The sequence below is a fragment of the Antennarius striatus genome, chromosome 3 (assembly GCF_040054535.1).
Source record: "Antennarius striatus isolate MH-2024 chromosome 3, ASM4005453v1, whole genome shotgun sequence".
Classification (NCBI taxonomy): domain Eukaryota; kingdom Metazoa; phylum Chordata; class Actinopteri; order Lophiiformes; family Antennariidae; genus Antennarius; species Antennarius striatus.
In genome coordinates this window covers 19,743,382-19,760,393 of record NC_090778.1, presented here as the reverse complement: position 1 = coordinate 19,760,393, position 17,012 = coordinate 19,743,382, and the positions used below count along the sequence as shown (strand labels likewise).

At 40.7% G+C, this 17,012-nt stretch overlaps 2 protein-coding genes across 2 annotated transcripts; one reads left to right on the top strand and one right to left on the bottom strand.

Annotated features, from left to right (window-relative positions):
- Nucleotides 1-784: 784 nt before the first annotated feature.
- prf1.5 (perforin 1.5) lies at nt 785-3,855 on the top strand. The gene is made up of 5 exons (XM_068311029.1): nt 785-1,062; nt 1,368-1,643; nt 1,769-2,040; nt 2,461-2,602; nt 2,725-3,855. Exons 1-5 carry the CDS (start codon nt 922-924, stop codon nt 3,610-3,612), a joined length of 1,719 nt encoding a protein of 572 aa, XP_068167130.1. The 5' UTR covers nt 785-921; the 3' UTR covers nt 3,613-3,855.
- Nucleotides 3,856-4,889: 1,034 nt separating this feature from the next.
- smarcad1a (SWI/SNF-related, matrix-associated actin-dependent regulator of chromatin, subfamily a, containing DEAD/H box 1 a) lies at nt 4,890-16,611 on the bottom strand. Its single transcript, XM_068310552.1, has 23 exons — nt 16,175-16,611; nt 15,247-15,379; nt 14,452-14,581; nt 13,966-14,035; nt 13,509-13,603; nt 12,299-12,403; nt 12,081-12,159; nt 11,333-11,970; nt 11,051-11,247; nt 10,577-10,667; nt 10,203-10,302; nt 9,632-9,691; nt 9,435-9,510; nt 9,032-9,167; nt 8,768-8,899; nt 8,352-8,447; nt 8,135-8,252; nt 7,931-8,046; nt 7,666-7,854; nt 7,453-7,571; nt 7,008-7,190; nt 6,674-6,783; nt 4,890-6,432 (listed from the first exon to the last, which is right to left on the bottom strand). The coding sequence occupies exons 1-23, from the start codon at nt 16,287-16,289 to the stop codon at nt 6,371-6,373; spliced, it is 3,150 nt and encodes a 1,049-aa protein (XP_068166653.1). The 5' UTR covers nt 16,290-16,611; the 3' UTR covers nt 4,890-6,370.
- Nucleotides 16,612-17,012: the final 401 nt, after the last annotated feature.

Genomic DNA, 17,012 nt, shown 5'->3' with positions numbered 1-17,012 from the left:
CACTGAGAAGACTTTGTTTCTAATATTTTAATTTATTATGAATGACATTTTCTTCTTTCGTAAGAAAATGCGTAAAAATCATGTCATTGCTTATACTCATATCACATATTTCATATCTCCACAATGAAAGATAACAGGTCTACATAGAAAAAGAAGTAAAGTGAACTTGTCCCAGGAAAACATCCTTGTGTCTGTAAACATAGTATAAGGACACACAATAATCCCATAAATAAAAGAGACAATCTGGGTTGACACATATCATCCTCTACATGAGTGTAATCTTTTGCACAGACTGCAAAGAGGTTGCTGATAAGCGCCTCATCAGTCCACCCACACCCATAAATAGACAATGTCAGTGCTGACCCCACAGTGTTGGTAAGGTTGTCACTACACAGACAGACTGGCTCAGACATTGCACACACAGTAACACCGCACATATTCACCCTACACACACACACACACACACACACACACACACACTGTACACTGTGCGCTGTAAACTCATAAACACATGCATACGTACACACATATAGCCATTTCCCGTAAAGAGTGCTCGCACTAATGTGTATCTTCTGCCTCGTGACTGTACAACAATCTCCCTCCCCCACATGTGCACATACAAACAATAATACACAGCTGTCAGGGATTCATACGGCTGGGGCATGAACATCAAAACAAACCCACTCATGCTGAGGAAATTGTTAAGGCCTTGAGGGAGAGAAAGAGAGAGAGGAAGAGGGGTGGAAACGGCCCTGAAGCAGAATAACTCCCTCCTTGTTCTTTTTCATAAGGCAGAGAGAACGGACAAAAGTGTGCACGCAGCAGGCTTTCAATGCAGCTTTACAGCAAAGTCAAAGCCCTCTCATCTGGGAATTCATTTCCAGCAGGATCAAGTTTTAAGCACTCGGTGATTCATCTTTTATGATCGATGAGGTCAGCAAAGAGAGGGAGGCACGGCAATTGTATTTTCCTCAGCCGTCGAAATCTGGTGAAGGCTACGTCCTGACAACTCCTAAAAGAAGACAAAGACACGAACCGAAAACCCACAGAAAACAGTCAAAGGTAAGTAAGTCCATGTCAACTTACGGTGTTCATGTCTGTTGTGCATGTTTTTAACATATTCATGGCAGGATTACTCCATTATACTGACAAGAGTGTGTTAATTTATTTTATCAGAATTCATCTGGTATCATTAGTGTCTATTTATTTTCCATTTTTCCATCCGTGCACTCAACTCATTGGTAAACTAGAAAGCCAATAATATAAGTGACTGATAATGAATTCATACTTGACAGTCACTGCATGTTAAAGGCAACATAAACCATCTAGACTTGACCCTTTTCTCCATTTGCCTGTTGTTCATTCAGGTTACCATGCCAGCCTCGGGATACCAGTGCAGCCGCTATATCCTGTTTACATTGGCTTTACTGGGCATGTTGGAGGTCTGCAATGTCCGGGGCTGTCGGATTGGCTCACAGTCAGAGTGTGAGAAGGCTCCTTTTGTCCCGGGCCATAACCTGGCAGGGGAAGGTTTTGATGTGGTGCGAATGCGTCGGACAGGAGCATATGTTATCAATGTCAAAGGTCATTTAGTTGACAATCACACCTGCACACTGTGTCCAAACCGTTTCCAAAGAGGACAGGTAAAATATGTTAAACTTTTGTTTGACAAATGTCATGTTACTTCTATCCAATCTACTTCTCCTTGACCATTTTTCTCCCTCCACCTTTATCCCGAACTAAATCCCAACACTTTATCCCCCCTTAGATTCAGAGGCTTCCAGCAGCAGTGCTGGATTGGCGGTCCAATAGCCACTGCAGCAAGCAGCTGTCTAGCGCCCTCCACCACTCTGTGGAATCACTGCTGCGCAGCTCCACGTCCCTGGTCAACAACAACTGGGGTCTGGGTTTGAGTTTAGAGAATATTGGTAATGGAGTGCTGGGAGGAAGCCGTTCAGACTTGGCTAAATTTGCTCGTTCACAGCACAGTTTAGACAAAGCTACTTTTGCCCTCCATGAAATCAGCTGCACCTGCTACAGGTAAAGAGGACTTAGGACATATTGCAACATTCAGGAACATTTTTATATTAAATGTAAATAAGTGTGGATGTTATTGGGAATGTATCAGAAGAAAACTTCACCGTCTTTCAATTAAAATGCATTATAAAAGTCAAATTAGGCTTAAAAAGAATTAAGGCATTGCTATCTGTAGTATAAGCAGAAAACAAATTCATTTTTAGCATAAAAATTAAAATTGGTTAAACTTTTAAAGTCGTCTTGCAGATATTTTGGAGAAAGAGTCTTTGATTGGCATTGGAAATGATTTATTTTTGAATAAATGCATTTTCTTTTTTTGTCAAATTGAGTTGCAACATCTTGAACTGGAACATTTATAACAATAAACATTGTGTTATACTTGTATAATGGATGAACTCTCTATGCTGTTGTTTGTGTTTTTAGCTACAGGCTGGCTGATCATCCTCAGCTGAGCACAGAGTTCATGAAACATCTGAAGAGACTCCCACAGACTTTCAACACAAGCCATGACAGAGCTCGTTACAGACGACTGATAGAAACCTATGGGACTCACTACATACACCAGGTCAGGGGCTGAGGAATTGTGTTTCTATACCTTTCATACTCAGTACAGTTTAGGAACCTCATTATGAACCTGATGACAGAGCCAACGGTGCTTCAGTCTCAGTGTCTTTCTATCTCCTGTAGGTCCGCCTTGGTGGTAAGGTGAGGCGAATCACTGCCTTCAGGACCTGCCTCGCCACGCTGAAGGGATTCTCTGAGTCAGAGGTCAAAAACTGCCTAAACCTTGAACTCCGAATGGCTCTTGGTATCCTCCCTGGAAATGCATCCTTCTCCAACAAGTGTGACAACCTCCTGAAGGGTAACATGAGCATGGGCTTCTACCAAGGCTTCATGTCCCATAAGATTGAGGTTATCGGAGGAGAGAGGTACTTCCCTGACATCCTCTACCAGCAGGACCCATCTGAAGCTTACAACAGTTGGATGAACAGTCTCCACGACAACCCCGACGTGGTCTCTTATGCCATCTTCCCTCTGCATCATCTGGTAGAAGACCCGCAGATCAGTGCTAATCTGAGAAGCACCGTCACAGAGTACATTCAAGACAGCCAGCTGAAGGAGGACCAGTTTGGAATGAAGAACTGCTCCCCGACTCCAAACCTGGATCATAACTGCTGTCCCCTAAGGGCCGGGAGGGGAACGCTCAGACTGGCGATCCATAGAGCTACAGGTCTGAAGGCAGACACCTTCACCAAAACAGACGCCTACGTGAAGATCTTCTACAACGGCATGTATGAGGAGACGGAGACGGTGATGGATGACAATAACCCGGTGTGGAATGCGACTTACGATTTTGGTTCAGTGGAACTGGGTCAGGAGCTGAGGATGGAAATATGGGACAGAGATGTGCTTTACAATGATGTAGCGGGAAAGTGCATCGTCTTCCCTGAGCGTGGAACTCGATCTCTAAGCTGTCAGCTGAACAAAGGTGTCCTCTACTTCACCTACAGCATCAAATGTGATGCTCACCTGACAGGCTTCAGGTGTGGACGGTACTCTCCCACCGCAGAGTAGGTTACTGAATCAAGTCTCATTGATTTGAACATTAACGTCATTTGTAAATTTTCATTTTATAGCATCAGATTTTTATGTCATTTCCCTTCAAGTTGAAGTGGAAACAATCACTGACGTATCCTGACTGTTTTCAGTTGATGTAAAGGTATTAATGATCAATGTTGTAGATCAGTAAAGCTTTTGTAACCCATTTCACATATCCAAATAAGGTGATTTCAAGTAAACATTTCTTGTTGAATTCCACCTTGAGTTGACCCTTTTTAATGAGCTAAGACTACAACAATCATACCCAAATTCATAAATATACAGCTCCTTCAAGAACAATTGAGACTTATTTCATTTCGCCTCATCTCTAGAATGAAATGTCATCCATCAAAAGATATAAACTAGATTGCTGACAGAGCTAGAGAGCCCCTCAGTGTGCTAAACTGATAGATGTTCCCTTTCACCATGAAGACAGGTCAGATGCAACAGCAACATCAACCATCTCAGCATTTGGAGAAGTAGGTCAAAAACAGCAGTGACCTTCCCATTACAAGAGTTCTGAAGCCACCTACTAGGTGATAACCTGATAACCTGTTAAAATTTGAAGGCTGTCCCTACAAAAGCTCAGCAGGTGGAAAATTAAGACGATTTAGAAACACTTTTACATTTAGGTTTTCCTAATTTGAACTATTTTATTTCATCTAGAGCTCTTTAATTGGAGTGTTTAAGATTTTAAATATCCATCCATCCATTTTCTGCGCTGTATCCGCTGTAGCAGGTCACGGGGAGCTGGAACCTATCCCAGCTGGCATAGGGCGTGAGGCGTGGGACACTCTGGGCATGATGCCAGTGCACTGCGGAGCCACACACCAAGACAACCACTCACGCTCACACTCAGTCCTACAGGCAATTTGTGACCGGCCAATCAACCTGAAGCACATGTTTTTGGTGGTGGGAGGAACCCGGAGAACCTGGAGAGAACCCACGCGAACACGGAGAGAGCATGCAAACTCGGCAGAGTGGGACTCGAACCCGGAACTGATTTCAAACATGAATACGATAAACTATTGACAATTACAGTACTGTAAAACCTTACATATTACCATTTACCAAGTTTTCATCCTTGATGTCAAGTCTAAGGAAGTGTATTTTGGGAGAAGATGAATAATTCCAACTACCAAAGAACTGAGATGAATTTCTTTTTGAAGGGTTCCTCTGATCGTTGAATCGGCAGTAAGCATGACCACACAGACATTTATTCCAATTTTTATTATTTAATTGAAACAGGAATCTTATAAACATACAAATAAGTTTATAAAAGTTTTAACAGTAACACGTGTCAACAGGCCGACCACTGATACAGTACATAGATGCAGAAGCTACTTCCTGAAATCTTAGATTAAGACAATCAAAAAGAAGAAACCAACTCACATTTCACACTTATTAAAGGCATTCTCTTACATAGTTTTGTTCTAATGTGGAATAATTGCTTAATGCATCAATTACAGCTGCACAACTCTGTAAAGAAAGGTTAAACAGTTAGCTTTCCTCAGGATGAAACTCACATAAACCTTTTTCAAACATCTTGATGCACCCTCCTTGGCCAGAATTCATTGATCGGGTTTGGTAACAAGAAAAACCATTATTGTTGACCATAAAGCAATATTATTGACCATATTGTCGTAATATTTGTCAAAAAGCTGGGAAAAAAACAACAAAACTTCTTCATGCAAGCAGGAATTCACCTTTAGAATCTGGAGTGTTTCATCCATTAAAGACACGCAGTGAAAGGCTTCTTTAGACCAGCTACCACAAAACATTTAGAAGGCTGAGGATGAACCAACACAGTCCGTGGTGTTCATCAACATTCCTTGAGGTTCACACTAACCTTCTAAACACTTTCACTGTCCTACAAATCACTTTCAACATATTTTAAAAGGCCAATATAACATTATAATTATTCTACACAGAAAAAAAAGACAAGGAAACAATTTCTGAAATACACAAGGCAATATATAAATAAATGCACCTATATCAACGAGCAAGTCCAGCTTAATACATAATTTGACTTTTTAAAGGATGTTTAAATTTGATACTTGTTTTATGCATTTATGCATTCACAACCTTTTCCTTCCATTAATGTATACAAATGATCTTGCAGAGTCAGAAAGAGATAAGAGCATTAAGAGCTGCCAAAACTGTCAATGAGGACAAACCAGGTACCAGGAAACCACTTTCCTATACTAGCTTTATTTACAGTGAAAAACAGACTGAGCTGTCAGACATGTAATGAGAATTATTGCTCAAATTCTGACAAGCTGTGGAATGTTTGTTGGTGTCGCAGCGTTCCTGGATCAGATCACTGACGGAGGAGGAGGGTTTAACAGATAGAAGCAGTGTGCTGCATTCAGAATGCAACCAGATCTGACACTGCCTCCTTATCTATTTTAAAGATCTATCTAGTGATCATCTCAACTTTATATTAACATGCATCTCTATTAATTATTTTGATATATTTGCCTTATTTATTTCAGGAATTAATTCACAGACATATATTAACTTTATAGGCATATCTATGAATTTAGTTATAGATATGCCTAAAACCTGCTCACTCGCTCAGGTTGTTGTTTTTTGTTTTTAAATGGCAGCATACGGTTTGCAGTAGTTTCCCAGTAAAGACAAGAGAAAGTGTGTGTTCAGTGAGATCATTCATGTCTGCCCAAAATCACAGAAACATCAAAAAACGTCCTTGTAAAGTCTAAAGTTCCAAGCATCAAAGTCCCAGCGAGGCTCTGATCAAAGATGCCATATCTTCAGTTAGGGTTCCTTCATCACCTGAAGAACAAACACCATTGTAGTTTTTACACACACAAAAAATCAAAAAAGGTTCGTGCAAACACGACTGATCCAGACAGTGGGTGACAAAACCAACAGATTAGTGACCATAAGCATCAGTTCTATGTCTTACTTTAAGATAAACCACATAGAAGGGATTGGGACAAACTACCTGTAGATATCATCGATGCTCTTCCTGTTGTGTATGCTTTCCTGCTTGTGTGTGTGTGTGTTCACTTACCTTGATCGGCAGCGGTCATGTCTTGCTCCAGCTTGAGTTTCTTTTGGCCCAGCCGCAGTATGCAGTCCTCCACGCTGCCTGAACTGATCATCTTGATCACCTGCACCGTTCTGACACCACAGCAAAGTTCAGTTAGTCACTGGAATAAATCATCACATGGAGAACGGCATGGAGGGAAGATCTTTTAATCTCTGATCAAGTCGAAATATTTTAAGTCCAATTCCAAACATAACAGCAGGGAAATCCACCTCATTACGTAGAAGTCATTCCATGAGATTCAAAACGGGACAACTTTATTCTTATGGCTCATAATAACAATGTAATAACAGCTCACCGGGTCTGGCCTACACGGTGACACCTGTCCTCTGCCTGTTTGTCGTTGTAGGGATTGCAGTCGATGTCATGCAGGATGACGACGTTAGCTGAGGTCAGGTTTATGCCCAGACCACCGGCGCGTGTTGACAGCAGGAACACAAATATGTCGGGATCGGTGTTGAACTCATCGATCAACACAATCCTGCAGGATAAAAGAATTCAATTATGTGTCTGGTTTTATTGTCTGTTGTCACAAATGATTTACTGCCAACCATGAGAGTAATTTTGAGACATCATTTACTGACTCACTGCCATATTGGATTATTCAAAATATAAATCGGTTCAACAAAAAACATGACAACCAAACAGGCTCAAGACAAACTTCTTAATGAGAGCACATATTAACATTTAAGAAGAGGCATCAATCTGCGGTCAGCTACACATATGGACTGTGCTTCTCTGACCTGTCGGCTATGGCTGTGGTTCCATCCAGTCTGATGTAACGATGCTTCAGATGTTTCAGCAGCACTTCTACGATGTCAAGCATCATTGTGAACTGGCTGAATAATACTACTCTGTCTCCCTGCAGGATTAAATGAATAAAATGTATAATCTGTGACATAGGTAGGGGCAGCAGATTAAATGCAGCACATCTGAAACAACGTAGCTGAATTTACCTTCTTTTTAAACGAGGCTAGCAGCTCTGTGAGGCGGTGGAATTTTCCTGAGTCGAGAAGGAGATTGGTTTCAAGCTGGTAGGAACTAATGGAGGAATACTGCTGGCACAGACGGTGGAGCTCAAAGTCTGACATCACTTCCATGTCCTCCTGGATCAGAGCGGCGTCTGCATCAAAGTGAGTTGGCTCCTGTTGACGGGGAGGAAAGATCAATGGACAGAACAATTAGACTTAGCAATTAGGCTTACCAGGAAGTAGCACAGACCTTTAGCATGAGTTTGCTCATGGCTTTGAGCTTTTCTGTGGTGTAGTACTGTCTGTGAAGAAGAGGGTGGTTGGCCATCTTCCTCAACTGCATTATAACATTACACAGTTCACGCTCTGCAAAGAAAAGGCACGAGATAACTATTAAGGACATGATCTCTGTTACTGGTACAAAATAAAAAGCTTTGGTGCACAGTGAGCTTACTTTCGCCGTTGGTGGAAGCTTTCAGTTTTTTAAAAAGGGTCTGATAGAGAGCTTGCTGTTTGTCACTCATTGCACAGAAATCAACTCGCTCCAGCTTGGCTGGCAGCTGTTTGAGGACCTGGAAAAAGCACAGATCACTAAGAACTATTATCTTGAAACTGGTGACACCTACGTCATCTTCTGGCGTCACACTATTGGATTTGTCAGATCACCTCACCTCACTCTTTACTCGTCTGAGGATAAAAGGTTTCATGATGAGTTTTGCCTGAGAAATACGATCCCGCTCAAAGGGGCTCTGCTCCTCATGCGATTTCTGATGCAAAATACAATAATCTAATGTTAAACAGTCAGGTGGGAAAAAAGTAAATAACAATTTATTGGGCTTGTAAAACATTTGTGTGGTCTTATTACAATTCTAAAAAAAATAATTGATCTAAAGTTCTAACAGTGGGCCAGGAGACCACAGTGATGCAGTAATGCTGCAATAATTTGAGGATGTGTTTACTCCTGAGAACTGTCTGCTTTATAATTTAAAAAATAAATGATTTTAGACCTATAATGAGGAAATTATAGGAATTTGCAATAGTTTCCATGAATATAGAACTAAAAATGTAATAATGCGCTCATACTTACCATAGAAAACATTTTGGAAAGCTGACTAGTGGACGCAGAGAACATAGAAGGCATGATAAAGTTGAGCAGAGACATCAGCTCTAAGAGGTTGTTCTGTAAGGGAGTTCCTGTCAGCAGCAAGCGATGCTCTGCCTGCAGGGGTGTGGGGGGGTAAGCGTTAGGTTGGCAAAAGAAACTAATGACAGACATGGAGATACTATGAAAAACCAAAACAAAACGGGAGGATAATGGTATTAATACTTTGCAAAACGTCATTGAACTCACGTTGATGGCCATAAGGTGGCGGTAGCGGAGAGTGTTCATGTTCTTCAGCATGTGACCTTCGTCAAAGATGGCGTATTTCAGATTCAGTTTGCGGAAAAGGCTGCGGTCACTATCATTCCCTATTGCTAAATTATACCTGTGGAAAAGGTGATAAAATAATAAATACATTAAAAAATTTAAATAAAGTTAATCGCTCAATTTAGATTTGTGTTTAGATGACAGGTTGTTTGAGTTAAGTTGAGGCACAGTGCGCACTGATTGGAAATATATTCTTTTAGATGATCATCACAGAAATGAGCTTCACATTGAGAGTGGAAACATTTCAGAAATCACAGATGCCCCCCCCCCCCCCAACAAAAACTGTATTTGTAGTGATGTGTGCAGACTGTGTGTATTTGCTCACGTGGTCACAATGACATTGAATTCAACAGCTTCACTTAGGATGTCGTGTCTGAGGTAGCGGCGGTCCTCCATAGATCCTGTCAGAGCATAAGCACAAAGTCACAAGAAAGAAAAGGACGTACACGAAGACGACAGGATGGCAGCAAAAGTATACAGAAAACAGTGTATCAACGTGAACCGATGAATGCAGACTCTTACCATAGTAGACAACAACTTTAAGGCGTGGACACCACAGCGTGAGCTCTCTGACCCAGTTATCTGCAAGACAGTGAATGACAGCAGCATAAATCACCACAACACTTTTGATTAATGAAGAAAATGAACCAAGAGCTTCACACAGAGAGATGTAATGAACACAGAATGGGGATAGAAAATTAATATTTATGAAGATAGAATAAAACAGGACAGACAGGAGGGATTACAAAAACTACAAGCAAAAGAAAGTAGATAGAAGGATAGTGAAAAATACTGAAAGAAAATCATTAAAGTACAATGTATTTAATATTCAATATTAAAACAAAGAAAATATAGTCTTTCAAAGACAGAACAGCAGAATGAGGCAAGGCACAAAACACTTCAAAAGTTTAATGCTTCAGAAATGAGTCTTTAGCTTTATTTTTAATACATGTAGCATTCAGTGGCTCCTATGAAGTATCTCTATTTGGAGTGTGCTCCTCAGTTTTTGGTCATTAACTTAGGAACGCTTCCCTTACTGATGGGATCTTTACGTTTAATGGGGGAGGCAGAGTGAGCTTGTGGAGAAGGTTACCCAGTGTGGAAGCCGGTACGGTGATGAGGTGAGGACCTTCTATTCCGTTCTGATACAGCTGGGCCAGAAATGCAATAGCCTGAATAGTTTTCCCCAAACCCTGAGAGTGTGTGAGAGAAAGAATTAAAATTCAGTCAGATATGAAACACAAATACATCAACATCATCAAAATTCAGATGTCAAACTACCTACTGTACATAAAATACAACCTCATGACATCACTTCTGCTTTACTACACTTGCATTTCTTTCTTGACATAAAATCTGCAAACTTCATATTTTGAAGTTTGATTCTTCCCTGGAAGATCTGACTACTACACACAAAACACACACTTTGATTGAGATGCCCACGATGCACTCAACAAGTTTTCTTACCATTTCATCTGCGAGAATACCGCTCAGCTTGTGCTCATGCAGAAGCAGCAGCCAATTCAGACCAATCAGCTGATAGGGTTTCAGTTTGAGCCTGAAAAAAAAAAAAAAGGAACAGATGTGAGCAAGATTTGAACCACATGAGTGTGTAAAAACATTCTGTAGGTCACTAAACAGGTTGTGTGACTTGAGATTAAGTTGAACAAAGAACAAACAGATGAGTGACAACAACGCAGAGGACATCGAGTGCTCCATGACAAGCCTCGTGTTTTTGATGAACTTTGCTTGATTTGTTAAGACGTCCGATGATTCAATGATCCAAATACTAAAAAGTTAACGTTTTACCTCCAGCAAAAATGTGGTTTTTCAGAAGCAATGCCTTTTGCAGAATCCGCAGCTTCTTCTAAGGTCACATCTCATTTCTTTACGATCTACACACTCAACCTTTTAATTGTGTTCATGCACACTTTCACTCACTGGCTGTTGAGGATGCGAGGCTGCTCCACAGCCCCCGTGCCTTTCTCCATCACCTCAGTGACCTGTTTGACCATCTTGAAGGAAATCTTCTCACATTTAGACATGAGCCCTTCGACAACCTTCCGCTCTTTGAGGAAAACTTTGCAGCCCAGCAGCAAGTCATATGACAGACCGTTGTTCTTATGGCACACTTCAACCTGTAGAGAAAAGAACAGATGGCTGTACAACCTATCTATGACCAAGCTGGCTCTGAATGGTGAATCCTACTTTAAGCCTACTCACCAAGCTCTGCCAGTCATGATAGGGCCTCAGCTCCACAATCCTTTTGGCCTTTTTAATGGAGCACCCAGCGATCAGCGACAACTCATCTAATGACGCATTCTGGAAGAATAACAAGATCTCCTTTTCCATTTCGGTCAAGCCACTTGTGCTGCCCAGTTCGTCATCAGAGTCCTCAAACTCACTGCTGACCGCATCTTCACCGTCTTCTTCATCAGAACTGACAGGTTTATTGGAGGCATGCACCTTTCTCTTGCTCTCTGCCACCTGCCTCTTGGCGATACTGGTCCCGCTGACGAACTTGGACAGCTTCTGAGCCACAGAGGCAGAAGAGGATGGGTTCAAGGAGGAAGAGGTAGTTGTTTTCCCAACATAGAATGCGGATTCGGGATAAGAAGTTTTTGTGAGCCATTTTGACAGAGTGGAAGAGCCATTTTTCTTCATGGAACCTTGACTGTCTTCTGAGTCGCTGTCTTCACTGTCCTTTGTGACATCTGTATCATCCATGCTGTCCTCTGTTTCACTAACATGTCTGACATTATCGTCGTGGTTTGTTTGGTCGTGGCTCCTGCTTGAACTTTTATCTTTCAATTTACTGGATTTCTTTTCTTCCGTCTCATCTGAACTGAGGCTGGCATTATCTGAAAACAGAAGGAAAGCCAGTCGAGTCCAAATCATAACTGGAAGAACGTGTTTAAATGAAAAGGAATCGTGCAGAAAGCCAGTGAAAAGGTGCCTGCAGTGTTCATACCAGCATCTGAGAACATCTGCAGAACCTGCAGAGCATCCTGCACATTCCAGTTGTGTTCCTGCAGCACCATCCGCAGCTCCTAACGATACACACAAGAGCATAGCTGACAATCTTTATCTGAAAAGATGAGGCAGACATTCTATATATACTGTTATATAAATACGCCACATTCACTGAAAGTCAGTTCAGCATTTCATCCTTAAAATTTAGATTTGAACCTCCTTGTCCTGGTCAGGAAACTTTTTCTGTAGTCTTTGGACCATAGTTTCCTGTTTCTCCCAGCTTGGTGCGTTGCATTCATCGTCATCATCTTCATCAGAAACCTTTAGGAACCAATGACACAAGGTAAGTTAAAAAGTAAGAGAGAATGACCTGTGGCAGTGAAAGGAATGCAAAAATCCATTTGATTCTTAGTATTATTGACATGTGACATGTGATCTTCACGCAAACAGCTTCAAAGATTTTGTGAAAACCATTATTTTTACATGTTTACATTTTCCAAGTGTCCAAATGAAAACACTAATTGGTACCTTTATCGTAGAATATCAAAAGGAGATAGAACGTGCTGTTTGTCTATTCTACAAATGATCAGTAGTGTTTTTCTCATGTATAACTGAATTTCAAACTCATTTCTGTCTTAGATAACAAGAACAGTTTCCAAACCGCTCATTTCTGAAGACAGCACAACACAACTCACAACTGGAGTCAGGAAAAAAATAGCACAAAAATGCATTCAAAGGTTCCCTCATTAGGAAGGATGTCACTCTTTTCACGACTTAATCACACACACTGCCTTTAAAATTAATGGTAGCCTACGATGTACAGATTCATTGATGTTTGGACCCATTTCAAAAAACATGACTTGCATTATAAAACAATAAGGGCTTAACTGTTCAGGATTTTATTCCAAAACTGATCTTATATTGTTGTAAATGGTTGTATACTAGACAATATTATCTGTTAACTGTATGAATCTAAAATTAAAAATGATGGGTTATGACTTTAACAATGATATCCAGTATTTTTAGCATTAGTTCTTTATATTACATGTTAACATTAAACTGTTTTGAATGTACAGTATTTTGATGGTCAGGAATTTTTACGTTTTAAATTGTTTGGTGACCGAAATGTCTATTGTGGAAACTTGGTCGTCCATTAGAAATCAGATTGTCTCCTCACCCTACAGGACCAAGGTGATATAAACCTCACCTTTTTTTTTGTTCTGAGTTTTTTTTTTTTAATCTGCTGTTTTACATGGTTTGATTCATCACCACACGATTTGTAGTAAAGTTAGAACTTAAACAATGTATACAATCAAGCATTTCTTTCTACTCCTTAAAGAGTGTGGTGCTCTAGGAAGGTTTACAGTTTTGTTCAATGGTTACATGCATCTCCTTTAAAACAGAAAGGCAGCTCCTGTAACCTTACCGCTGAAGACTTTCTCTTCTTTCTGGGCTGAATCCCTTCACTGTTTTGAGAACTGCCGGATCCATCCTGCTTTCTCTTCCTGTTTTCATCTGGGCCTGAGGAGATAAATCAGCCAATAATTCTCAAAAGTCTACAATTGAGGAAAGACACAAACTGTGCATATATACCTAATTGTTTATGGGTAAATCACTATGATGTGGCTTTACTGCAGTATTTTCCCAAATTTGGAATTGGTTGCTGCATATCTCCACCTGAACAACAGTTTCTGCTTTGACGTTTTGCATCAGGTACTGAGTTTATTTAGTGGCCCTCAAAGAGAACAGATCAATGTTCAATGACTTGAATATATATTTAAAAAATCCTCCTTGATGTAACAATGACTGTGAGGTAGTTGGACTCCTCCTGCCCAAGTGGGATTGAACATGGAAAATCATGAAGTGCTTCAGTAACCACTTACTTTTATTATCACCAAACATTAGTAGACATGCAGCCACGGCCCCATCAAATGTGCTTGTTTTCCCAGTGACCTGCAGATGTAACAGAACAAGGTGCTTTGAATAAGCAATGAAATGATCTAATCCAGGGCGGCATGGTGGCGTGGTGGGTATCGCTGTCGCCGCACAGCAAGGCGGTTCCGGGTTCGAATCCCGCTCTGTGAGGAGTTTGCTTGTTCTCTCCATGTCTGCGTGGGTTCTCTCTGGGTTCTCCGGCTTCCTCCCACCTCCAAACACTTCAGGTTAATGGATGATAACAAATTGCCTGCAGGTATGAGTGTGTACGTGTTTGTCTACATGTGGCTCCGCAGGGCACTGGCGTCGCACCTAGTGTGTACCCTGCCTCACACCACCAGTCGTCTGGGATAGGATCCTGTGATCTTATGTAGCAGCTGGTTGATGTTCTTTGTGACGGAAAGATGCAAATCCTCTAGTCCAGCTTGACTCACCTCAAGTAGTTCTGTCTTTGACAACTGAGGAAATATCTCCAATAATCTGCTTCCTCTCTCTTCCAATTCCTTATCCTCGTCATCGCTGTAGCATGAATCCACTTTCGTGGACGGTTTCTTCACCTGAGTCCTGTGAAACAAAAACAGTGAGATGGTCATTGTTTTTCATTAGGTTTTAAAATGTAAGTTCACTGATGGGTTCCCAAAACATCACGCTGTCCATACCTTGAAAGATAACACAGGAATGATAACACAGACAGAGAGGTTGTTTGTAAGCTGAATTGTTCATAAGTATTAAATTTCAATCTATAATACCCATTAGAGGATATTTAATTCTTTTACTACTCTAAATATGACAGTACTATTTCCTAACACTTACCAGAAACAATTACGGGACACAAAAACAACATATAAACAAAATAAAATACAGGTATACCTTGGCTTAAGTCATTTCTGTTCTTGATTATGTTGGTTTAAAAAAAAAAAACCCAAACAAAAAAAAACAAACATGGAAAAACCAATACGTTTACTCGCCTGTAGGTCTGTCCACCAGAAATATTGGAATCGTAAAACCACTAGAAAACCGTTACTGTACAATAGATAAGTATAAAAAATGAATTGGTGTTCCATCCATCAGGGCAATTTCATGCTGGTCATTTCTTGTTCATGAATATAGTCAGGTCAGACAGAGCCATTTGAATTTGAGCATGTCATTTTAAGTAACTCTGAAGTCAATGGAGATTGAAGGGAAGCAATTGATGTATAAATGTGGAAATCTTTTTAATTTACACTTACTTTGATTTACTTATTAAAGATATTGGGGTCTTTGGTTCAGAAAGATGCTCTTCTTCTTCCAAGTCAATAGTAATGACATCCTCAAAAACCACTCCTCGGGCTTTGGACTTTGGTGGAACAGGCTTCGTCTTACCTGCAAAGCAGAAGCGTTAAGACAAGTCAACAGTTGTTATAGTGGTAACACATCTGTCCCTCCATCTCACTATGTCCATTTGTAAAGTCTGCAGCTATTTTTTTTTTTTTTATGGCTCACTGAAAAACCATTTTCCGTCTTGGATGGAAGGCAAAACAACTTTCTGGTTGGTTGGCGCAGCTTTGCCAAAAATGGTTTGTTTGTTTCCAAGTAAACAAAGGTCGAAGATGTGCTTCTCTCTGCTGGAGACTAAACAGATTGACTTTTCTGGTGGATCTATTTCAAAAACAAATAAATTTGAGCGATAAGGTGATGATGGAGGTTAAGTCAAGTACCTATCAGAATAAAGACACATATACTGTAGGTTATACCCAAGAAGTAAGAATATAAAACGTGGGATGTCTCTACCACAATTCACTTGCTCATCTTTAACTCCTACTTCAGAGTAAGACACTGAAAATATATTTACTCAGTCATATAATTAATCTATGTTCATGGCAAAGATATATTCAACCTAATTGTGATGTTTGCTCAGATATACGCAATCATGTAATTATTTTATATGCATTATAACTGCTTTAAAGGCTCGATCACTGTTAAAGCTAGGGTCATTCTGCACTGTCTGTAGGAGGATGAAAGGTTTGGGTTGAAAGGACTTCACCCAAACATCAGAGGAGGTGGTTCTGGTCTGCTGCTGTGGAATGTAGTTTCGTGCAGTCGTTCATGTTACATTTCCAATAATAAAGAAGAATGACATGTTGTTACTGTAAAGTAGCTTCACCATTTACTTCTTACCTGGCTTGTTCTCCTTCTCAGACTCAGGACTCTTCGAACCGCAACCCCAATCTTTCTCTGCAGTCGCAGCTGTCTTCTTCTCAAAACGAAAGCGATCCAGGTTGAACATACTCATTTTAGCAGTGTGTTTCGATGCTGATGGCGGCACCTCTTTGTCTCTTATAAACCAGCAGCTTTCTCTCTATCCTGTCACATGAAGCTCGGTCTTCCTGTTCAGCAATGTAAAGGACGCAGCAAGCTAACAAACGCCGGGTGTTAGCGTAGCAGCCTGTGTAGAAGTCCAAGAATGTCGGTAATTTGAATCCGGGTCACTACTTCATTTCAACAGTAATTTGTTCAAAGCTAGTCGATTAATAAAACACTGGTTTCGTGTTAACGACAACGGTCTAGAGTCCAGTCTGCATAATGTACCGTGGCTGCCGCCGGTTTCCCGCGAACTCCCCTCGGCCCTGGAGGATTAGAGGATGCTACGTCGGTGACGTTCATTGATTTGAGGAATGGGCGGAAGTAAAGCCAGACATGAGTCAAGATGGTTCCCTGTATCTTTGTTCCGTTTCAGATTTTATTTTATTTTCAACCTTTAAAAATGCTATATTGGTTACAGTAATCACTGGTATTTCTCCTTCGATACCTGACTTCAATTTTCTTAAAATGGTTTTTCATGCTGGTGTTTGATGTGGCGAGGTGGGAAATTGTCAATTCCAATAGCGGAAGTACTGCGGAGAATTATCTTGACTGCACCAAAAGGCATAACACAGTCTGGTGATGTAAGGCAAGCTTATGTGTAAGGAAGGTTTCCAAGAGTCATTAGCTCATGGAACCCATTATTGTTAAGACA

What these genes read in the sequence shown, in the direction of transcription:
- prf1.5 (XM_068311029.1), top strand. Translation starts at nt 922, where the DNA reads ATGATCGATGAGGTCAGCAAAGAGAGGGAGGCACGGCAATTGTATTTT. An exon ending in CCCACAGAAAACAGTCAAAG is followed by an intron (nt 1,063 to 1,367) that starts GTAAGTAAGTCC and finishes TTGTTCATTCAG; the next exon opens with GTTACCATGCCAGCCTCGGG. An exon ending in ATCAGCTGCACCTGCTACAG is followed by an intron (nt 2,041 to 2,460) that starts GTAAAGAGGACT and finishes TTGTGTTTTTAG; the next exon opens with CTACAGGCTGGCTGATCATC.
- smarcad1a (XM_068310552.1), bottom strand. Translation starts at nt 16,289, where the DNA reads ATGAGTATGTTCAACCTGGATCGCTTTCGTTTTGAGAAGAAGACAGCT. An exon ending in TGAGAAGGAGAACAAGCCAG is followed by an intron (nt 15,380 to 16,174) that starts GTAAGAAGTAAA and finishes TCTGCTTTGCAG; the next exon opens with GTAAGACGAAGCCTGTTCCA. An exon ending in TTCAATGTCATTGTGACCAC is followed by an intron (nt 9,168 to 9,434) that starts GTGAGCAAATAC and finishes CCTTTTCCACAG; the next exon opens with GTATAATTTAGCAATAGGGA.